We start from the raw sequence: 17,814 nt of genomic DNA on the forward strand, positions 1-17,814 counted from the left end.
AAAGGCCCAGATATTACTTCTATGAGTTCATCATACATTATATATATGTATACATTTATTTTACTACACCGAGTACGCGCTATAGTCATCCAGGTAGGACAACTATTGTGCAACTACTGATCAGTTGGGTATTACCACCGGGCATCACATGGCCGGGTACGCTTCCACCGAGCCTTACATGGCCGAGTAGGATTCCATCGAGCCCTACTATGGCCGGGTACGTTATGATGATGATGATTCTACTTATGTATTTATGCATATTTATGTTTTTCAAAGTTACAGCATGCATATCATACGCCCTTCGTGGCAAGTTCAGGTTTCAGGTGGTTCCTCTTCTACTTATACTTGTTTCACTGCTTTATTACTACATTCCTGCCTTACATACTCAGTACTTTTATTTGTACTGACATCCCATTGCTTGGGATGCTATATTTTGTGCTGTAGGCCCTGATAGTTAGCTTGGAAGACCCTCTCAATAGGCTCGCGCAGTTCAGCGGATAGTCAGCAAGCTCCACTTGTTTTGGACTTGCTCGGTTTTGGGTATGCTATTATGTACATATTGTTTATATATCTTTTGGGTATGGCGGGGCCCTGTCCCGACCGTTATGTTACATTACGTTATGCACTCTTAGAGGCTCATAGATAGATGTTATATGTATAGATGTCATATGTGGCCTTGTTGGCTTTAGTTAGGTACTAGTACTGTTGTTTTGGCCTTGTCGATCGCGTTGTCATATGCAGACTTTGGTGGTGGCCTTGTCGGCTTGCATATATATATATATATATATATATATATATATATATATATATATATATATGTGTGTGTGTGTGTGTGTGTGTGTGTGTGTGTGTGTATTTGTGTTGGGCCTTTCTCGCGTGCGAGTGATTCTTATACTTTACACGTAGGTTACACGGTTATTGGTAATTATACTAGGTTGAGCTGGGTTGAATGAACGTCAGGTGGTGCTCAGCCGGAAAAGCTAGGTGCCTGTCATGCCCCTTGGTTTGGGGTGTGACATGTAATCTAGATTTTATTCAAGCCGTGTAAGTTTGACTTAAATAATTAATCCGACTTTATTAACCAAAATTTAACTTGATAAACATGTCAATAACTCAGAATTTAATCCAAATTTCATGTGGATTAATTCAATTAAAATTTTGATGTCTACAATGGCGATGGGGGATCTCTTTGTTATATGCCACGTGAAGGATGAAAATAAGCGGTTCTATACCATTGGTGAGAACAAAAATACTAGAAGTGGAAATGCAAGATATGATCAATTGAATGGCATTTTGGGAAAAGTTGGAAGTGTAAAGTTTGATGAACAAACGACCATTCTCATTGATCAAAAGTCTTTTCTAGATCAAGAAGCATAGATGGTGAATTGCATGCCCTTGATTCTCTGAAAGGGCGATAATAATTCTTGTACTATAAAAGCTTTGTGACTTATATGTTTTTCCTAAAACTAGAATTTTTTCGAAAACTAGAATGAGGTAGGCTGATAATGTTGAGAGTCAAGACTAGTACCTGCATAGCCGTACTCACGCTACTAGGGCTGAGAGGCGGAGCCAGGATTTGAAGCTTGTGGGTTTAAAATTCCAATTCATTTAAGTTACTAGGTTCTGAAGTAACAATTTATGCCTATTCAATGAATTTTTCAAGACAAATACAGGGTTTGAACAAAAGTTACTGAGTTCGATCGAATCCGCAAGTCGTATGTTGGCTCAGCCCCTGCTAGGGCTACATATGATACATATAACGACTACATTACTGGGGGTGGGCACAATTTGTCCAAACCCGAAATCCAAATCTAAATTCGAATTTTTTGAATATTTGGTTTGGATTTTTGAATTATGGACTTCGGATTTTATTTTTAAAATTTTGGATATCGAATTTATGGGTATCTAAAAATCTAAAAATTTTACACCTTATATTTATCTATAATTAGTCGAAAGACCCAATAGATTAGTACCTACGGCTACCCATTATAACTTTAAGTCCAATATAGAATTTCCTACCAAATTAAATATAATATAATATGTCTTGCAAAGCTAGAGTTTACTTCACTGCTTTAAGAATAAGATAACTTCCAATGAAACAGAGGGAATAATGTAGAACTAACCTCTATGACTTGACACCTTTTGGTGTAGTGGTGTAGTGTAACAATTCTTTGCTAAATCCACATATTTGGTTTCACATTATGCTAAAACATGTAACTTGGTAACTAGGGCATAAGAATTTCGTTCCTAATAAGCTTGCCATAAAGGCTCAAAAGTCAAAACCGAAAATCCGAAATATCCGAATCAATTAATCTAAAACCTAATTTAAAAAAATAAAATCTAATTCGAGCTTATTTGGATTGTAATTTCTTCAATCCAAATTCGAAAATTCAAATCAAAATTTTCATATCTAATCTAACGACCCGAATGCCCACCCCTAACCCCTTGCGCACCAATTCTTTGACATCTATATTATCATGGGTACCCAAATAAAAAGGATAATTTCAAAGATTACTCTCTAGGTTTCGCTTTATCACATATCTCTCTCGTGATTTACGACATTACGCTTACTTCCGTTAGTTTAATTTTCTTGTAACAAATTCATTTTGTTTATATGTTTATAATTAAAGAGCTAGAGTTTGACTAATTTACCCTTTGCTATTGTTAAACTCTTCCTTAGTTATCCCCAAATAAAATTTGCAAAGTTCCCAAATGCGTCCCTTTGTTAATGGGTCCTTCAATAGGATATTTTTCCTTAAATAACAGCTTAAACCCTCGATAAACCTTACAGCTCCTCCAACTCAAAGCCACATTTCTCCACCTAATAATGGCGCTGTTCTCCACCAGGCGCACTTTGGCTTCTACCCTTTACCGTGCACTCTCTTCCTCTCCTTCATCATCATCTAGATTTCGTTTTGTAGTTCCCCTTTTCTTAAATCCCCAAAACCACAACCCATCAGAGCAATTTGTTCCGACCCGACCCAAGACATCCGGGTCGGGTTACTCTCCCCTAAATGATCCATCTCCAAACTGGAGTAACAGGCCGCCTAAGGAGACTATACTTTTGGATGGATGTGATTATGAGCATTGGCTCATCGTTATGGAGTTTCCTGAACCTAAACCGTCTGAGGAAGACATGATTAATGCTTATGTTAAAACTATTGCTGCTGTTGTTGGAAGGTAATTCTTGAAAAAACTAAAAAATACCCCCTTTTTTATGTTTCTTGTTGGCATATTGTAGCTTAGGTCATTTGTGTTTTTATATGAACACATAGGAAGGTACTTTTAGAAAAACTCGTTTCTCTAGTTCCTAATTAGCATACTCCCTCCGTCCCAATTTATGGGACACTCTTTACTTTTTAGTCAATCCCAAAAGAGTCGCACCTTTGTATATTTTAGCAGCAATTCAACTTTAAATTTATCTTTTTACCTTTAATGAAATGATTTCTAGTGACACAAATTTTTATGGTTTGTTTTAGATCACAAGTTTCAAAACTCTTCTTTTATTTCTTAAACTTTGTGCCCAGTCAAACACCCCTCATATAAAATGGGACTAAGGGATTACTATACATGAGACTTAACCATTCTCTGTATTAGTATTATTATTAAGCTCCTACTTATTTTATGCTTCGATTTTATTATTACATATTTCCTTTGCTTCGGTTATTGTGTTATTTGTTGTTGCTACTGTTCTTTTCTCAAGTGTATTCCTTTTTGATACACGTTTTGATATGCTTTACTTGAGCCGAGGGTCTATAGGACATAGTCTCTATGCCTTCACAAGGTAGGGGTAAGGCTGTGTGCACCCATCCTCCCGGACCCCACTTGTGGGATTACACTGGGTATGTTGTTGTTGCTGTTACATGAGACCTAACCAAAGAGACATATTATACCTGAGTCACGGACTATGAGTTTATAGAAAGTTTCTTCGAAAAAAGAACTTTTTGATTGCTTGTTGACAGGTCACCTATTTGTGAGGATGACAATTATTCAACTATTGAATTTGTTGTGACGTGTTGTGACTTTTCGAGGGCAAGCTGATAAAGACTAGTAGGCTTTTAGGTTGGTAGGATTTCGGAGGAAGAGTGCATGTAACACTTCAAGAGGATCTCATATAGAATAAGGGCTAGAAAATCCTAGGATTATATGAGAAAGAAAAGTTTTACTTTGTAAGCATGATTTTGGGCTCGATGTAACGTAACCCAATGTCAAAGCCGTGAAGCATGTTTGGCCAAAGCGGACATTATGTGCCATGGGCTTTAGAATGTATCTTATATGGTATTAGAGCTTGACTCCCTTAATACAAGGGTAAGAGTGGGACAAACCTCAGTAAGGATACTAAAAGTTCCCACAAGGGTGTATATGATGCCCATTGGGGAGTGTAATTTGTTAGAGAGTGCTTTTAGCTTTTGTGATGATCACCGTTGGGGTATTCTCTTGGGATATTTTTGGATTACTGGAGTTTACTCTTTTTTAATGCACTTTTGATATAGTTAATTTGGTTGTCTGTTCATGGACGTAGCCCGTAGGTCAAATTGACCACCAACAACAACGTGCCCAATGTAATCCCACATGTGGAGTCGGGGAGGGTAAAGTGTACGCGGACCTTACCCTTACCTCGTGGAGGTAGAGAGGTTGTTTCCGGAAAACCCTAGGCTCAAGTGCAGCAAATCACAACAGTTATGAAAAAGAAAATATGGTAGTGAAGAAAATATGACAACAAATGAGGAAAGCATTACAGAGCATTCAGAAAAAAGAACAATAACACACGAGATAATGCGATAGCAGACACTACTACCGTAATAGTAAACAAAGTTATAAAATATGAGGAACCCAAGAGTTGTAGAATCCCTCTTGGCTATCACAAATTATAGGCAAGGCCAAACCAGAAGATTTTTTTTTTTTTAAATGATATTAAGCCAAAGCAGAGGTTCAGTTTCTTATAGCACTGGCCTCTGGCATTTTGTTGGTAGTTTTATTCATCAAATAGGAATTGTAAACTATTCTAAAGATTATTATGTATCTTAGACGATATATCAATTTGAGCTATCCCACTTTCAGTGAAGTTACTTTGTAGAAAAACTACCAAAATAAGACTTATGTATGAGATTTTAAAACAGATAATAAAGTCAAGGTACAAATGAATTAATATGATACATGGATTCGCCCCATTTTAGGGATCTATTTTCCTTTTGGAAATGGAAGATCCATTTCAGATGCAAACTTTATTCATAAAAAACGGGTACAAATTAGTTATGACTCATAAAGCATAAAGCAAACTAAATAGAAGGATTTTACGGAGGTTTCACGTCATGAAATCTTACTCTTCTCCACGAAAATAAGCAAAACAGACATTTGCTTCCTTGAAAATTCCATGGACCCTTCAGCCCTGAAGTCCCCTGAATTGCAGCAATTTCTCAGTCAAGAGAATGAAAGCGCCATGGTCAAAGAAATTATTGCAAAGCTTACAAATGCTTGCTGAGGCAAATGCATCACCAGTAATCCTGGAAGCAAGTTCACCTCCATTGGATCTAATTATTTAACCATCTGTCCAAATTGGCCGAACCATGTAAATTTGTTGTTTCATTAATGTCCTTGTTATTTTTAGTAAACGATTATTTTGGTAAATTCCGCATTGTCCTGGCTATTGATCCTTACAGGAATCACATTATTTAACCTTCAGTCTGATTTAGAAACAAAATTAATTAAAGTGTGGTACAAGAGAAGAGTAACAATCTGTTTTGCAAATTTGAACATTCCAATATCTATTGTGTTATTTGTGGAATGACATGACGCAGTTCATTTGGGTTTGGAGAACCCAATAACATTGTGTTTTGCAGATATACATGTAGTTAGCTGCTTTCTAAGAAAACCAAAATTTGAATTACATTTTGTTCAAGTTTAATTTGATATAGAAACAAAAATTGGCATTAAATGATAGTAAATGAGAAGTATAATGATTTATTTTGCAAAAGTTTACGTTCCAAATCGTACGATGTTGTTGCTAGTACGACATGATATGGTTCACTGGGGATTGGAGAATCGGGGCAACATTGTGGTGTACGTTTATGTACACGAAACAACGATTTTGTAGACTTGAATGCACTTTTCTAAGAGTCTTATTGGAAAAAATGTACTTTTCTAAGAGAAGATTGTTCGAATCACATTTATTCAAGTTTAGTTGAATTTAGAGACAGAAATTAACCGAAGTCAAACAGAAGGATAACAATTTCTTTTGTAAAAGTTGACATTCTAGATTGCTACTATGTTGTTCCTTTTTTAATAAGGGCATGATGCAGGTCACTGGGGACTGGAGAATCAGAGTAACATTGTGGTGCATTTTTATGTATGGTTGTGTTACTTGTTCACCGTATCCCTCAATATATTGCTTGGTTTCCTTGATTCGATCTGTTAAAAGAATAATAAATAATAAAGCTATGAACTGTAAAGAAGTGTGCCCGCTCAGTTATGAAGTGTGCCGATGTTGCGGAGTAACTATATTGGTGCATATATGACTGGTCATGTACTTCAATACTGATGTATGCTGAATTTGTCGGTTTAACCTTTTTACATCAACAACCTTATTCTTAGAGTTCAATATACTGAATTAGAATTTCACTGCCTTAGCTAGTAACCCTCTTTGTGTATAATTAGGCATAGGTTGTTTTGTCTATGTACTGGACTAGTGGTATTTCATAGCTGTTTGTTTGGTATGCAGTGAGGAAGAAGCAAAAAAGAAGATTTACTCTGTTTGTACAACCACATACACTGGGTTCGGTGTTTTGATATCTGAAGAGCTTTCCTACAAAGTTAAAGGTATGTGGTTTCTTTTTGTTGGTCATCTAAGGTGCCTAGTTCTTTCATTCATTTTTATCTGAAGTTCTATGCTTCATTCTAAAATTGTCTTGTCATTATAAAAGGTTGGGAATTGGTATTATTCTAATATCAGGTTAAGTACGGGCAAATACTTCTGAGTTATTTTAGGATAGAAGCTGAAATGGAATAACCTCGAAGTGCTAAAGTGAATATGCAATTTTTATGCAATGATTCGAAGAAGGAAATATGAGCATTCACATTCCTCCCTTCCACACTAACCCTAGAGGGGAAAAAGAAATGCCTTGGTTGTAGAGTTGCGTCGCAAGTGCTTACATGGAACCCTCTTTAATTTGTGAATATTGGATTGCAAGCTCTAGGTTTAAGGCTTACACTTCTTCTAATATAATCAGCTTCAATATGAGATTATGGGTTATCTAAAACAATGTTAAAGCTTCGCAATAACTTCGATGAAATGATCAGCTTACGCTCGACACTTTTGCAATTAAAAATATCAACTTTAGATAGGCTTTGCACCAGAATGAAGCGGAATGGAAAAAGAAGATTCATATGGTTGATCCCAATTACTTTGGGATTGAGTCCTATTTGACTGTATTATCAAAGGCTCGCTTAAAACTAAAATTAGGCACATCACAGGATGAACACTTTGTCTCGAATAGGCAGCTTTTCGGTGCATGCGTCAATGAAATAAGTCATGCACCTCATTACCTCTGAGCTCTGTCCTTAGAAGGCATCACCGAACAATTCACCTCGTTGTAAATTTTTTCAATTTCTTTGTCCATATAATTATTCGTTCTGTTTATGATTATTATTCTAGCATGACATGTATATTTTCTTGTTTCCTTTTGTGCTTTTCTTCATTACCTTTGTACGCTTTGTGAAGCTCCATTAGACCTTTGTCTTTCTTCTTTCGCTTTTCACATTAATAACACTGCTAGTTTATTGATTGAACTTTAGGATCGGCTTAAACCTTCTGTATGAAAGCTTTTACGGAGAGGATCCTTGGTTTCTTGTAGCTATAACCCTTCCCTAATATTGGCATGTATGTGCCTAAACTTTGATCTCCCTGTTAGCAATTAGCAGATTTGTGGTTATTCACAGAATTCTGTTATTTGACTCCATCATGATTGATTTCTTAATGTCATATGTAGGTCTACCTGGTGTTTTGTGGGTCTTGCCAGATTCATATCTAGATGTCCCCAACAAGGATTATGGAGGTTGGTTTGCTGAAAACTTGTAATTTTTATGCCTTTGGGATTCTTCTTGTCACTTGTAGCATGTCTGTTAAGTTCAACACCCGTTTACTGTTTCCACTCATTGATGTTTAGGGGATCTGTTCGTAGACGGAAAAGTCATCCATAGGCCACAATATAGATTTAGTCAAAGCCAAGGTACTAGACCCAGGCCACGACCTCGTTATGATAGACGCCGGGAGACTATGCAGGTTGAAAGAAGAGAACCAATTCAAAGAGGAGCATGGGCACCTAATCAGCAACCTCCTGCACAACCAGCATCAATCGAAGGCCAGAATTTCTCCCCTGGTGCTGGAGGAGGTCCGGCAGGATCTCAGGGGAACAATAGTTGAAGTTCCTATGCCAATTGTCATACAGTAAAATCTGTAGTAATGGGATTAGGTTGGGTCGGATATTATTTGCTCATAAATTGTTCTTTTCATTAGTTCTCAACTTAGCGAAAAGGCATATTTTCCAGGTGATTGAAATGTGAATATCTTTTCGTATCTGTTCACATAAAGAGCAATTATATCATATATTAGGAGGTGAATCTTATTTTCTAATTTGTCTTTAGGAAAGCGTTTGCAGATTTAAGTGTTGTAGAACAGTAAATCAAAAGAGTGTCAATGCAGAGATGTTAATTTGAATGATGTTGCTGTTAGTTTTGTTTCTTTCATTTTGTTAATTTCTTTAGATGAAGCATCCATAAGGGGGTGGTGTAAAAGCCCATTTGTTCTTCACTCTCTCTCTCTCTCTATATACGTCTGTTCTTAATCTACTCTAAAAGGATTGTTACTTTTTCTTTATTTAGAGATAATTTAAATTTAACTTACCATCTTTCCATTAGTAAGAAATAGCACACAAATGTCTATGGCTTATTGTCATGACCCAATTTGTCTAACCCGTGATGACCCTTAATCTCAACCAGTGATTTAAAAGGCAGTTTTGGATTGCGGGGCAGGGCACTAGTAAAACGCCTCGGGGCTTATGTATGGGGCTAAGTTCTGTGAGACTTTCGCCTTAAGCACCCAACTATACGTCTAAACATGTCTAATGCCCAAGGCACGGAGCTCGTTTAACAGTTCTTATATAATTATGCGTCAAATTCTTAGCTAACACTTTTGACCCTCATAATTCTTTAATAATGTATGATGTTTAATATTGTTTTTATCTATAGAAATAAGAATACTGAGAGCAACTCAAATAACAAGCCATCATGTTGCATATTTACTGTTTGATAACACCGTGAGGGTGAATAGCACTTAACATTTCTTTTAAATATACATAGCTGAGTTTTACATCTTCACTTGTCACCAGGCTCCATCTTTTTTGTGCTACGTCTAAAAATTATCTTATTTCACTATTTGATAAGTAATTTTATTTTTTATTCATGAAGGCCTGATATTTTAATTATAATACTGATAAAGATTATACATCTTTAGGGAGGTTAATATATTTTAATATATTGTGATTCTTTTATTCTTTGAAATTTAAGATATTAGAGTTGATTTGCATCTCATATAGCTTTTATATCATTGCATTATTTATACTTGTAAAATCATGTTAGTAGAAATTTTGTTTTCTATGAGCTTCATTAATCATGCTTTTAATTTTACAAAACTATTAATGTATTTTTTTAAATAATTTTTTGCATTATTACACTATTTTACTACATTATAAATTAAAATTTTAAAGATTCATGGGGCTTACGCCTCGCCCCGCGCTAAGTAAAGTGCTCCGTCTCACGCCCCTGCCTTTTAAAACACTGATCTCAACTCATTAAGCGGACTCAAAGCAATAATGAGTAACCCAACCTGATATTAAAGACATGAATAAGTTTAAAAGCAGTAAGTTTTACAAAATAATGAGTTTAAAACTCATACAGAAAACCAAAATGCTCCTCAGAATTTGGTAATACAAGCCATGATCTAACATAAGAATAGTAGAACTACCTTTACATGACAATACTGTTTGAAAAATAAGATCTAATAGATTGAAATAAAAGAAAGACACCAAAGGTGTTGCAGACAGGGTCAAGTAGCTCACCATGACAGTCTCATTCAACTCCTCAGCACTTGCTTCTGGGCTCTACTGGAGCACAGATCTGTATTAGTGCAGAGTGCAACAACTGCAGTATGAGTACACCAACAGTTATTCAGTATCATTAGTCGACCCCAACAGAGTAGTGTCAAGGGTTTGACAGAAAATACTCACTTAAACAATATGTACAATGAATATGTGATCTTGACAGATAAAAGGTAAAAGCAGCATAAGATATTATGCACAAATACATCATAATCAATACTAGCCCTCCCAGCGCTATATATGTGCACACATCGTCTGTAGTGTTCGGGTTATACAGTGGCTCATGAGTGACATATCCATATCCACATGCCGCACAGACAACTCACATGTCATAGCCACATATATATTAAGTATGCAATTATAAGGCATACGAACAGTGCATGACTAATAGCTAAACATGTAATCAAACATTCACATAAGCCATAGCTCATCATGTTAAACTAGTATGAAAATAGTATGAAAATACGATGCCTATAACATTATCCTAGAATGGTCTAAAGCTCAAAGTAGTCACAACCCAGAAAGTAGCATATAAAACATGTACGCCTATAAGCCTATACCCCGTAAAACATTTATAACCTTGTTGTCACACCTCGGAAAATTTCATGTCGTTGTGCAGTAAATAGACTAACGCAGGGTAAGACTCCCTACCAGTACGAAGGGGTACTTAACGATTCTAATTAAGATTCCAAAGACATTTGAGGCAAGGGAAGAAAGTTCATCGAGGAAGGCGAAGTATAAGTCGTGTTTTGGGAAGGTTTTGCAAAGTACCGAGCTAATGTTGATTTAATAATGTCTTGAGGAAGAGTTATAATGCTCCTTGGATTGTTAATGAAGTGCTAAAGAAGTGTTAAGAAGGTCCCATAAGCATTGGAGATCAAAAGGAACGACGAGAACAAGTCGGAAGGAAGGTGAGTTATACGACCCATTATACGATCCGTATAACTTATACGGTCCATATAATGGTCCGTATAACCGTCACAGTGAGGGGTGATCACTGGAAGTATTATACGGTCACTTATACGGACCATATAAAATTATATGGACCGTATAAGGTACCGTATAATGGTTACAGAAAGGATGGTTGTTGGTGCGAATTCCACGGTCACTTACACGGACCGTATAAATTTATACGGACCGTATAAGTGTCCGTATAATCCATGACGGGTCAGATTTTTCCTAGTTATAAATATAAGACCCCAAGTTATTATTTCTCATTTCTCATTTCCTCCACACTTCTTGAAACCTCTAGAACCCTCCACACCTCTTACTAACATAAATTCAAGGTGAATCAAAGATCAAACACCAATAATCAAGGAAATCAAGTGTTTGGATGCTCATTAGGGTTGCTAGAGGTCAAGCATCTCTTTGGAATTGAAGTTAGGGTTTTCTCCAAGTGAAGTATTTTCATCCAAAGCCCATTCCTACATGATCAAAGGCGAGTTTTGCATTCATTTTACATTGATTAGAGTATTGAATGGTTGAATGACTTGGATTATGGAAGAAAGTCAAGTATGGAGTTCAAATATGGAAATATTGGTATTCTTGAATAGTAACTTGACTTAAATCATAGTTCTTGATACGTAATGAGTATAATCTTGCTATGAATGGTATTAAAGATGTTGTAGAAGCATTGTATGAGAATGAATACGGTATTGTGCCATAGTTAGGGTTATGAATGATTTTGATGGGGAATGGTGAGAATTGAATGATGTCTAGCTTGATGAAGTTATTGATTAAGATATTGTGGGTGTTGTTATTGATGTTGGGAGTTGTTTATTATGTGGAGGAAGTCATTGAAACAAAGGAGATGCTGCCCAATTTTCGTTAGCTCTTAGATTGTTAATTGAGATCTAAAATATGTTTCCGGTTATCTAACCTTAGTACGAATTCTCTTGAATGTAGAATTGTGAGTATTGGAGGGGAGCACTTAGTCGATAAAGCTAGAATGACGTAAAGGTATGTAAGGCTAGTCCCTTCTTTTCTAAGGCATGATAACTATAATATGATTTCCTTTATCTTTCCATGACTCTCTTATATTCCAGAAACGATGAGTCTATGATTATTGAGAATTTCCTATGAGATGCGGATAAGAGATGTGTTATGTATATGACAATGATGATAATGAATCTAAGTCTAAAGACTCTAAAGCTTATGATATAATACTCTTATGAAGCTAATGGTCCTTATATGATTCCTTGATGATATTCATTGTTGTTAGGCTCACCTTATGATGCTAGTTCCTTCAAGGTGAGACATGATGATCATGACTACTCCATAATGGAATTGGGGGTTCTCGACCTTACGTCACCCCGATAGAGTTGTAGCTTTTACTTGAGTTCTTATGCATGCTTCATGATAAGTATATATGTATGATTACACCGTGCCTAGGTGGCCGGGCAGACAAAACTACGATTGGCGTAGTGGGCAGCTATGAGAATGATTACACCGTGCCTATATGGCCGGGCAGACACCACTAGTCGGCGGCTTGAGATGTCTACCCCGGATGCGGGAGGCCCGGACGCGGGCTAATGATGATCACACCGTACCTATATGGTCGGGCAGTTTACATATGCATACATGATATGATGTCGATTACTATATAAATTAGCATGCATGACTCCGCCTTAAGAGGCAATCAATTACAGGTTATCCCTTTATCTTATATTCTCACATATCTTTATCATGTTATTGTATATACCTTACATACTCAGCACATTGCTCGTACTGACGTCCTTTCTTTTTATGGGCGCTATGTTCATGCCCACAGGTAGACAGAGAGGCGGCACCGATTCATAGGAGTCTATCAGCAGCTACACAGGAGCACTCCATTACTCCGGAGGTTACAGTTAGTGATGCATTCTTTTGTGTACATATTTGGGTATGGCGGGGTCCTGTCCCGTCTATATGTCTCAGTATTCTAGTAGAGGCTTATAGATACGTACGCGTGGGCAGTGGATGTCTCATGAATACATCAGTGTATATTTTGTATATCATTTTTATTGCGTGAGTGAGAAACAAGGGTTGTACATATATATATATATATACACACACGCGCGCACACACACACACATATATATATATATATATATATATATATATATATATATATATATATATATATATATATATATATATATGTGTGTGTGTGTGTGTGTGTGTGTGTATATATATATATATATATACGAAAGCCGTGGTAGGAGAAGAGGGTATCTCCATATACAAAGTACGTACATCTATATTCGATGTATTGATGATCCGGGTTCTACATATATTACCTATATTGCTGATATATATATATATATATGTGTGTGTGTGTGTGTGTGTGTGTGTGTGTGTGTGTGTGTGTATATGTGTGTATATATATATATGTGTGTGTGTGTGTGTGTGTGTATTGACTTGGAGATTATGTGTTTCGATTTAATCCCGTGGGTTGATGATGATTAGCTAATGAGTGGTGCTCGGTAGTCGGCTCGAAGAGCCGGTCGACTATCGTGACAGAGTATCCGCATATATGCTCGTAACCTTAGATATATTGTACCCCTATATACGTAGTATATGTAAAGTGATTTCAATTAGGAAAATTACCTTATTGAAGTCAAAGATTAACTTGACAACTGAGTTTCTATTGTCCTTTTTCGAACCGCCTTTCCTTGCCCCCAACCCTCTAATAAGTTTGATCTATTCAAAAGAAAACGAACGATGTAAGACAAATCCACTCATGTCAATTCCATAATTTAAAAGCTCGGACGAAGTCGAAGTCCAAGAATCAAAAGCCTCGTGGTCAATCCCCAAAATAAATTACGTTTTCAGGTTATTCACAATCCAATGAGTTAACGAATCTACAGTTAGATTTTTAATCCCACTCTAATTTGATGCTCAATCCCCAATTTGATGATTCTAGGGCGTAGACCCAAAATCTCAAATTTCTACATTCAATTTCATGATTTAAACATCAAAATCTAGCACAAATCTTGTATAATCGCTAGGATTTAGTGTAGAATTGTTACCTCAAGGTTATGTGTCTATCCAAGTCGAATCTCCCATCAATTCATAGCTTAGATCGCCTAAAATTGTGTTGGATTGCCAAAAAAAAATCAAGAACGTCCGATTTTTCTATTACAGCTGTTTTTTCAATTACAGTGGCTAGCCCAAAATTGCGGACATGACTCTTAATTCCAATCGGCCATAAGTCGGGATAGCCTACGCAAATCACGGTGTACATGCCTAGAAATATATATATTATTTTTTAAAATAGAAAGATGAGAAAAATTATCGTAAGGTTCCCAAATGCTTGCCCTAATGTTTTGGGTCAGTCCAAACTAAAACCTTCGAGGACTAGGACTTGGGATGGAATCTGATGGGATGTAATGCAATACTCAAAACGAGACGTTGAGGTATTGCATTATCCCCCTCTTAAATAGAGCTATAACATTATCCCCTCTTAAATAAATATTCAGTCACGACCCGAACCGTGAGGTCGGAGTAGGTGACACGTATACTGAGATCGTATAAGGTATCGTATAATGGCACCGGGTTGGTGCGAATTCACTGTCACTTATACGGACCGTATACGTGTCCGTATAATCCATGACGGCGATTACTTTTCACAATCATATCTAAGTGAGCAAACACATATCACTACAAGCATCTCTTTGATTTGTGCATCAATAATACAAATCCTATCGGGCAAGAGCACTTTCATATCATCAACAACTATGCCCGTATCCGTATACACAAGCCGAGTATAATCTTGCGAGGCTAACAGAGGATATACAAAAATGTGGGTGAATGATTTTGATGGGGAATGGTGAGAATTGAATGATGTTCATCTAACTATACATAAGCGTCTCACCAAGTCATTGACATGACAGAGATATGCAACATCATATACGAATTCTCTTGAATGTAGGAGTATCGAGGGGCCCTTGTGTTATATATGCACAAATGAATAGTACCATACCAAAACGACGAGTTCATGATATTCCAAATGGAGCTCAAAAGCTAAATAATACTTCCTGCGATCTCGATTCCTTCATAATCCATTGTCATAGCCTAAAGGATCAGAACATGACGATCATGACTACTCCATGTCCCGCTGCCCGGCACGGCCGTCACGGCGATCCATATATGTAGGACGTCGAGTTACGGATAATGTCTCGAGTATGTAAGGCATAATCAATAACATAATAGAATCATGAATGATAACATAAGAAAGAAGAGTCATGGGATGATAGAGCCATTTATACCTCTAGCGGCGTTCGTATATTCACTTACCCTATATACACACACATATATATATATAGTATCATACCCATTATGTATGTATATATATATATTGCCTTGAGGTTCGGTGTCTTACATACCCGACCATGACAAGGTTCGGTGTTATACATACCTGGCCCTACCAAGGCTCAGTGTTATCCATACACAATGATGGTGTGCGCGCTCAATAGATATCATACCTCGCCATAAAGCTCGGTGTTCTTAATAGTCATACTTTGATATATATATATATATATATATATATATATATATATATATATATATATATACACACACACACACACACACACATATAGGAGTACATACGTATCCTCAACATTATCATCATCATCATCATCATCACTTTCATTATATCCTTCCTTAGAGGATCAACTATCATAGGATGGGACCAATGGTATCGTGAGAATATCAAGAATCATGAGCTTTAGTGATTCTAGGAATGAAGTCATCTTGGAAGACATTATGGAATTCACGTGAAGGTACACAACAATGGGATCCTGCCTTAAGGAAGAAGGGTTAGCCTTATATACCTTTTACGTATTCTTAAATACTTACGTTCACCTCCTAAGCTTGAGAAATCTACATTTAAAAGAATTCATACCAATGTTAAGTCGTAATGACACTCTTAAGTTCAAACTAGAATAATTCATGAGCTAACGAAAATTAGGCAAAGATTTCCCCTATTTCATCGATTTTCACCATATCGCAAAACAACTCCCCAACAACTATAATAACATCCACAATATCATAATCAAGTATTCACATTCCATTAAGTCTCAAAATTCATACTCATATTCAACTTATATCAACAACTTTACACTAGCCCTTTGCACAATTGCATACAACACTTCCTTTTCATCATTAATACCCTTCATAACAAGATTATATCCATAGCATACTAAGAATCATGACCCAAGTTAGTTTACTACTCAAAATATCATTAAATCTATATTTGAATTCTTCCCCCATCTAAGTTATTCAACACCCAAGCATGCTTAACAACATGAAATAGACATGGAAACTAACCTTTTATCTCATAGGAATAAGCTTTGGATCAAGTTACCAACTTGTATGAAAACCCTAGTTTCAATACCAAAGAAATTCTTGAAGTCTACCAACCCTGAGTCTTCCAACGGCATGAATATCTTGATTCTTGCTATTTGATCTTGATTTCTCTATAGATTTGAGTGGAATATACTTTGGAAGGTTCTAGAGCTCTTGAGAGTTTGGGAGAAGTGGGAAATGAAAAATAAGAACAAGGGTCGTCCATATATAAAAAGAGAAAAAACTAACCCGACCCGATTGTACGGCCACTTATACGGTCCGTATAAATGGACCGTATATCCCACCATGATTTCTCCCATCTCTGGAATTGTTATATGGACCATTTATATGGGCCGTATAAGTTATACGGTCCGTATAAGTGGTCGTACAACCCAAAAAATTCTGAAACTTCTCTCGTTGATTCGATTAACCTCCAATCCTTATGGAACCTTATTAACACTTATAAAACACTTCATTAATCATCTAAGAAGCCTTATAGTTCCCCCTCAAGACATTACTAAATAAATATTAGCTTAATTGTTATGAAACCTTCTCAAACATGACTTACATTCCGCTTTTCTTCAACGAACTTAGTTCCTCCGATTCATATGACTTCAAAATCTTGTGGTACGCTCTTTAAGCTATCTAATACTCTCCTTAATCTCATAAGGACTTCATATTCACCTTAAGCTCGCGTTAGTCCACTCACAATGCAACAAGTCCAAAATCTCAGAGGTGTAACATTCTTTCCCCCGTAGAAACATTCGTCCTCGAATGTTAGACTTTTGGGGATTCTACAAAAAATTTGCCAGAGTTTCCCCTGTAATATGGCACTACCATCCTATCACAGCAACCCAAAATATATTTCCTCACAGAGCTACAACAACAACAACATCAACAACTATGGCCACGCATGACCAAGAAAGCAACAAGGAAAGCATTACATGCCTGAGGACGATGGCGTCTCTGCATGAGTCTCCTCTGGAGGTGGAAATAAATGTGGGTACCTGAACTTCATGTCTTCTTCTGCTTCCCAAGTCATTTCCTCTCTATTATTATTTCTCCATAAGACTTTAACTGAAGCTACATCTTTGGTTCTGAGTCTCCGTACTTGCCTATCTAGAATGGCAATGGGAACTTCTTCATAGGATAATTGCTCGGTGACTTGGACATTATCTACTGATGCAATTCTGGACGGATCTCCAATGCACTTACGAAGCATCGATACATGAAAAATCGGATGGACTGACTCCAAATCCGAAGGTCGATCTAATTCGTAAGCCACTTGGCCTACCTTGCGTACAATCTCATAAGGTCCAACATACCGAGGACT

General features: G+C 36.7%; 1 protein-coding gene across 1 annotated transcript; it reads left to right on the forward strand.

The window, feature by feature from the left end:
- Window positions 1-2,730: 2,730 nt before the first annotated feature.
- LOC132034407 (multiple organellar RNA editing factor 3, mitochondrial-like) lies at window positions 2,731-8,607 on the forward strand. Its single transcript, XM_059424754.1, has 4 exons — window positions 2,731-3,180; window positions 6,719-6,816; window positions 7,986-8,051; window positions 8,163-8,607. The coding sequence occupies exons 1-4, from the start codon at window positions 2,828-2,830 to the stop codon at window positions 8,417-8,419; spliced, it is 774 nt and encodes a 257-aa protein (XP_059280737.1). The 5' UTR covers window positions 2,731-2,827; the 3' UTR covers window positions 8,420-8,607.
- Window positions 8,608-17,814: the final 9,207 nt, after the last annotated feature.

The sequence above is a fragment of the Lycium ferocissimum genome, chromosome 10 (genome assembly GCF_029784015.1).
Source record: "Lycium ferocissimum isolate CSIRO_LF1 chromosome 10, AGI_CSIRO_Lferr_CH_V1, whole genome shotgun sequence".
Taxonomy (NCBI): Eukaryota; Viridiplantae; Streptophyta; class Magnoliopsida; order Solanales; family Solanaceae; genus Lycium; species Lycium ferocissimum.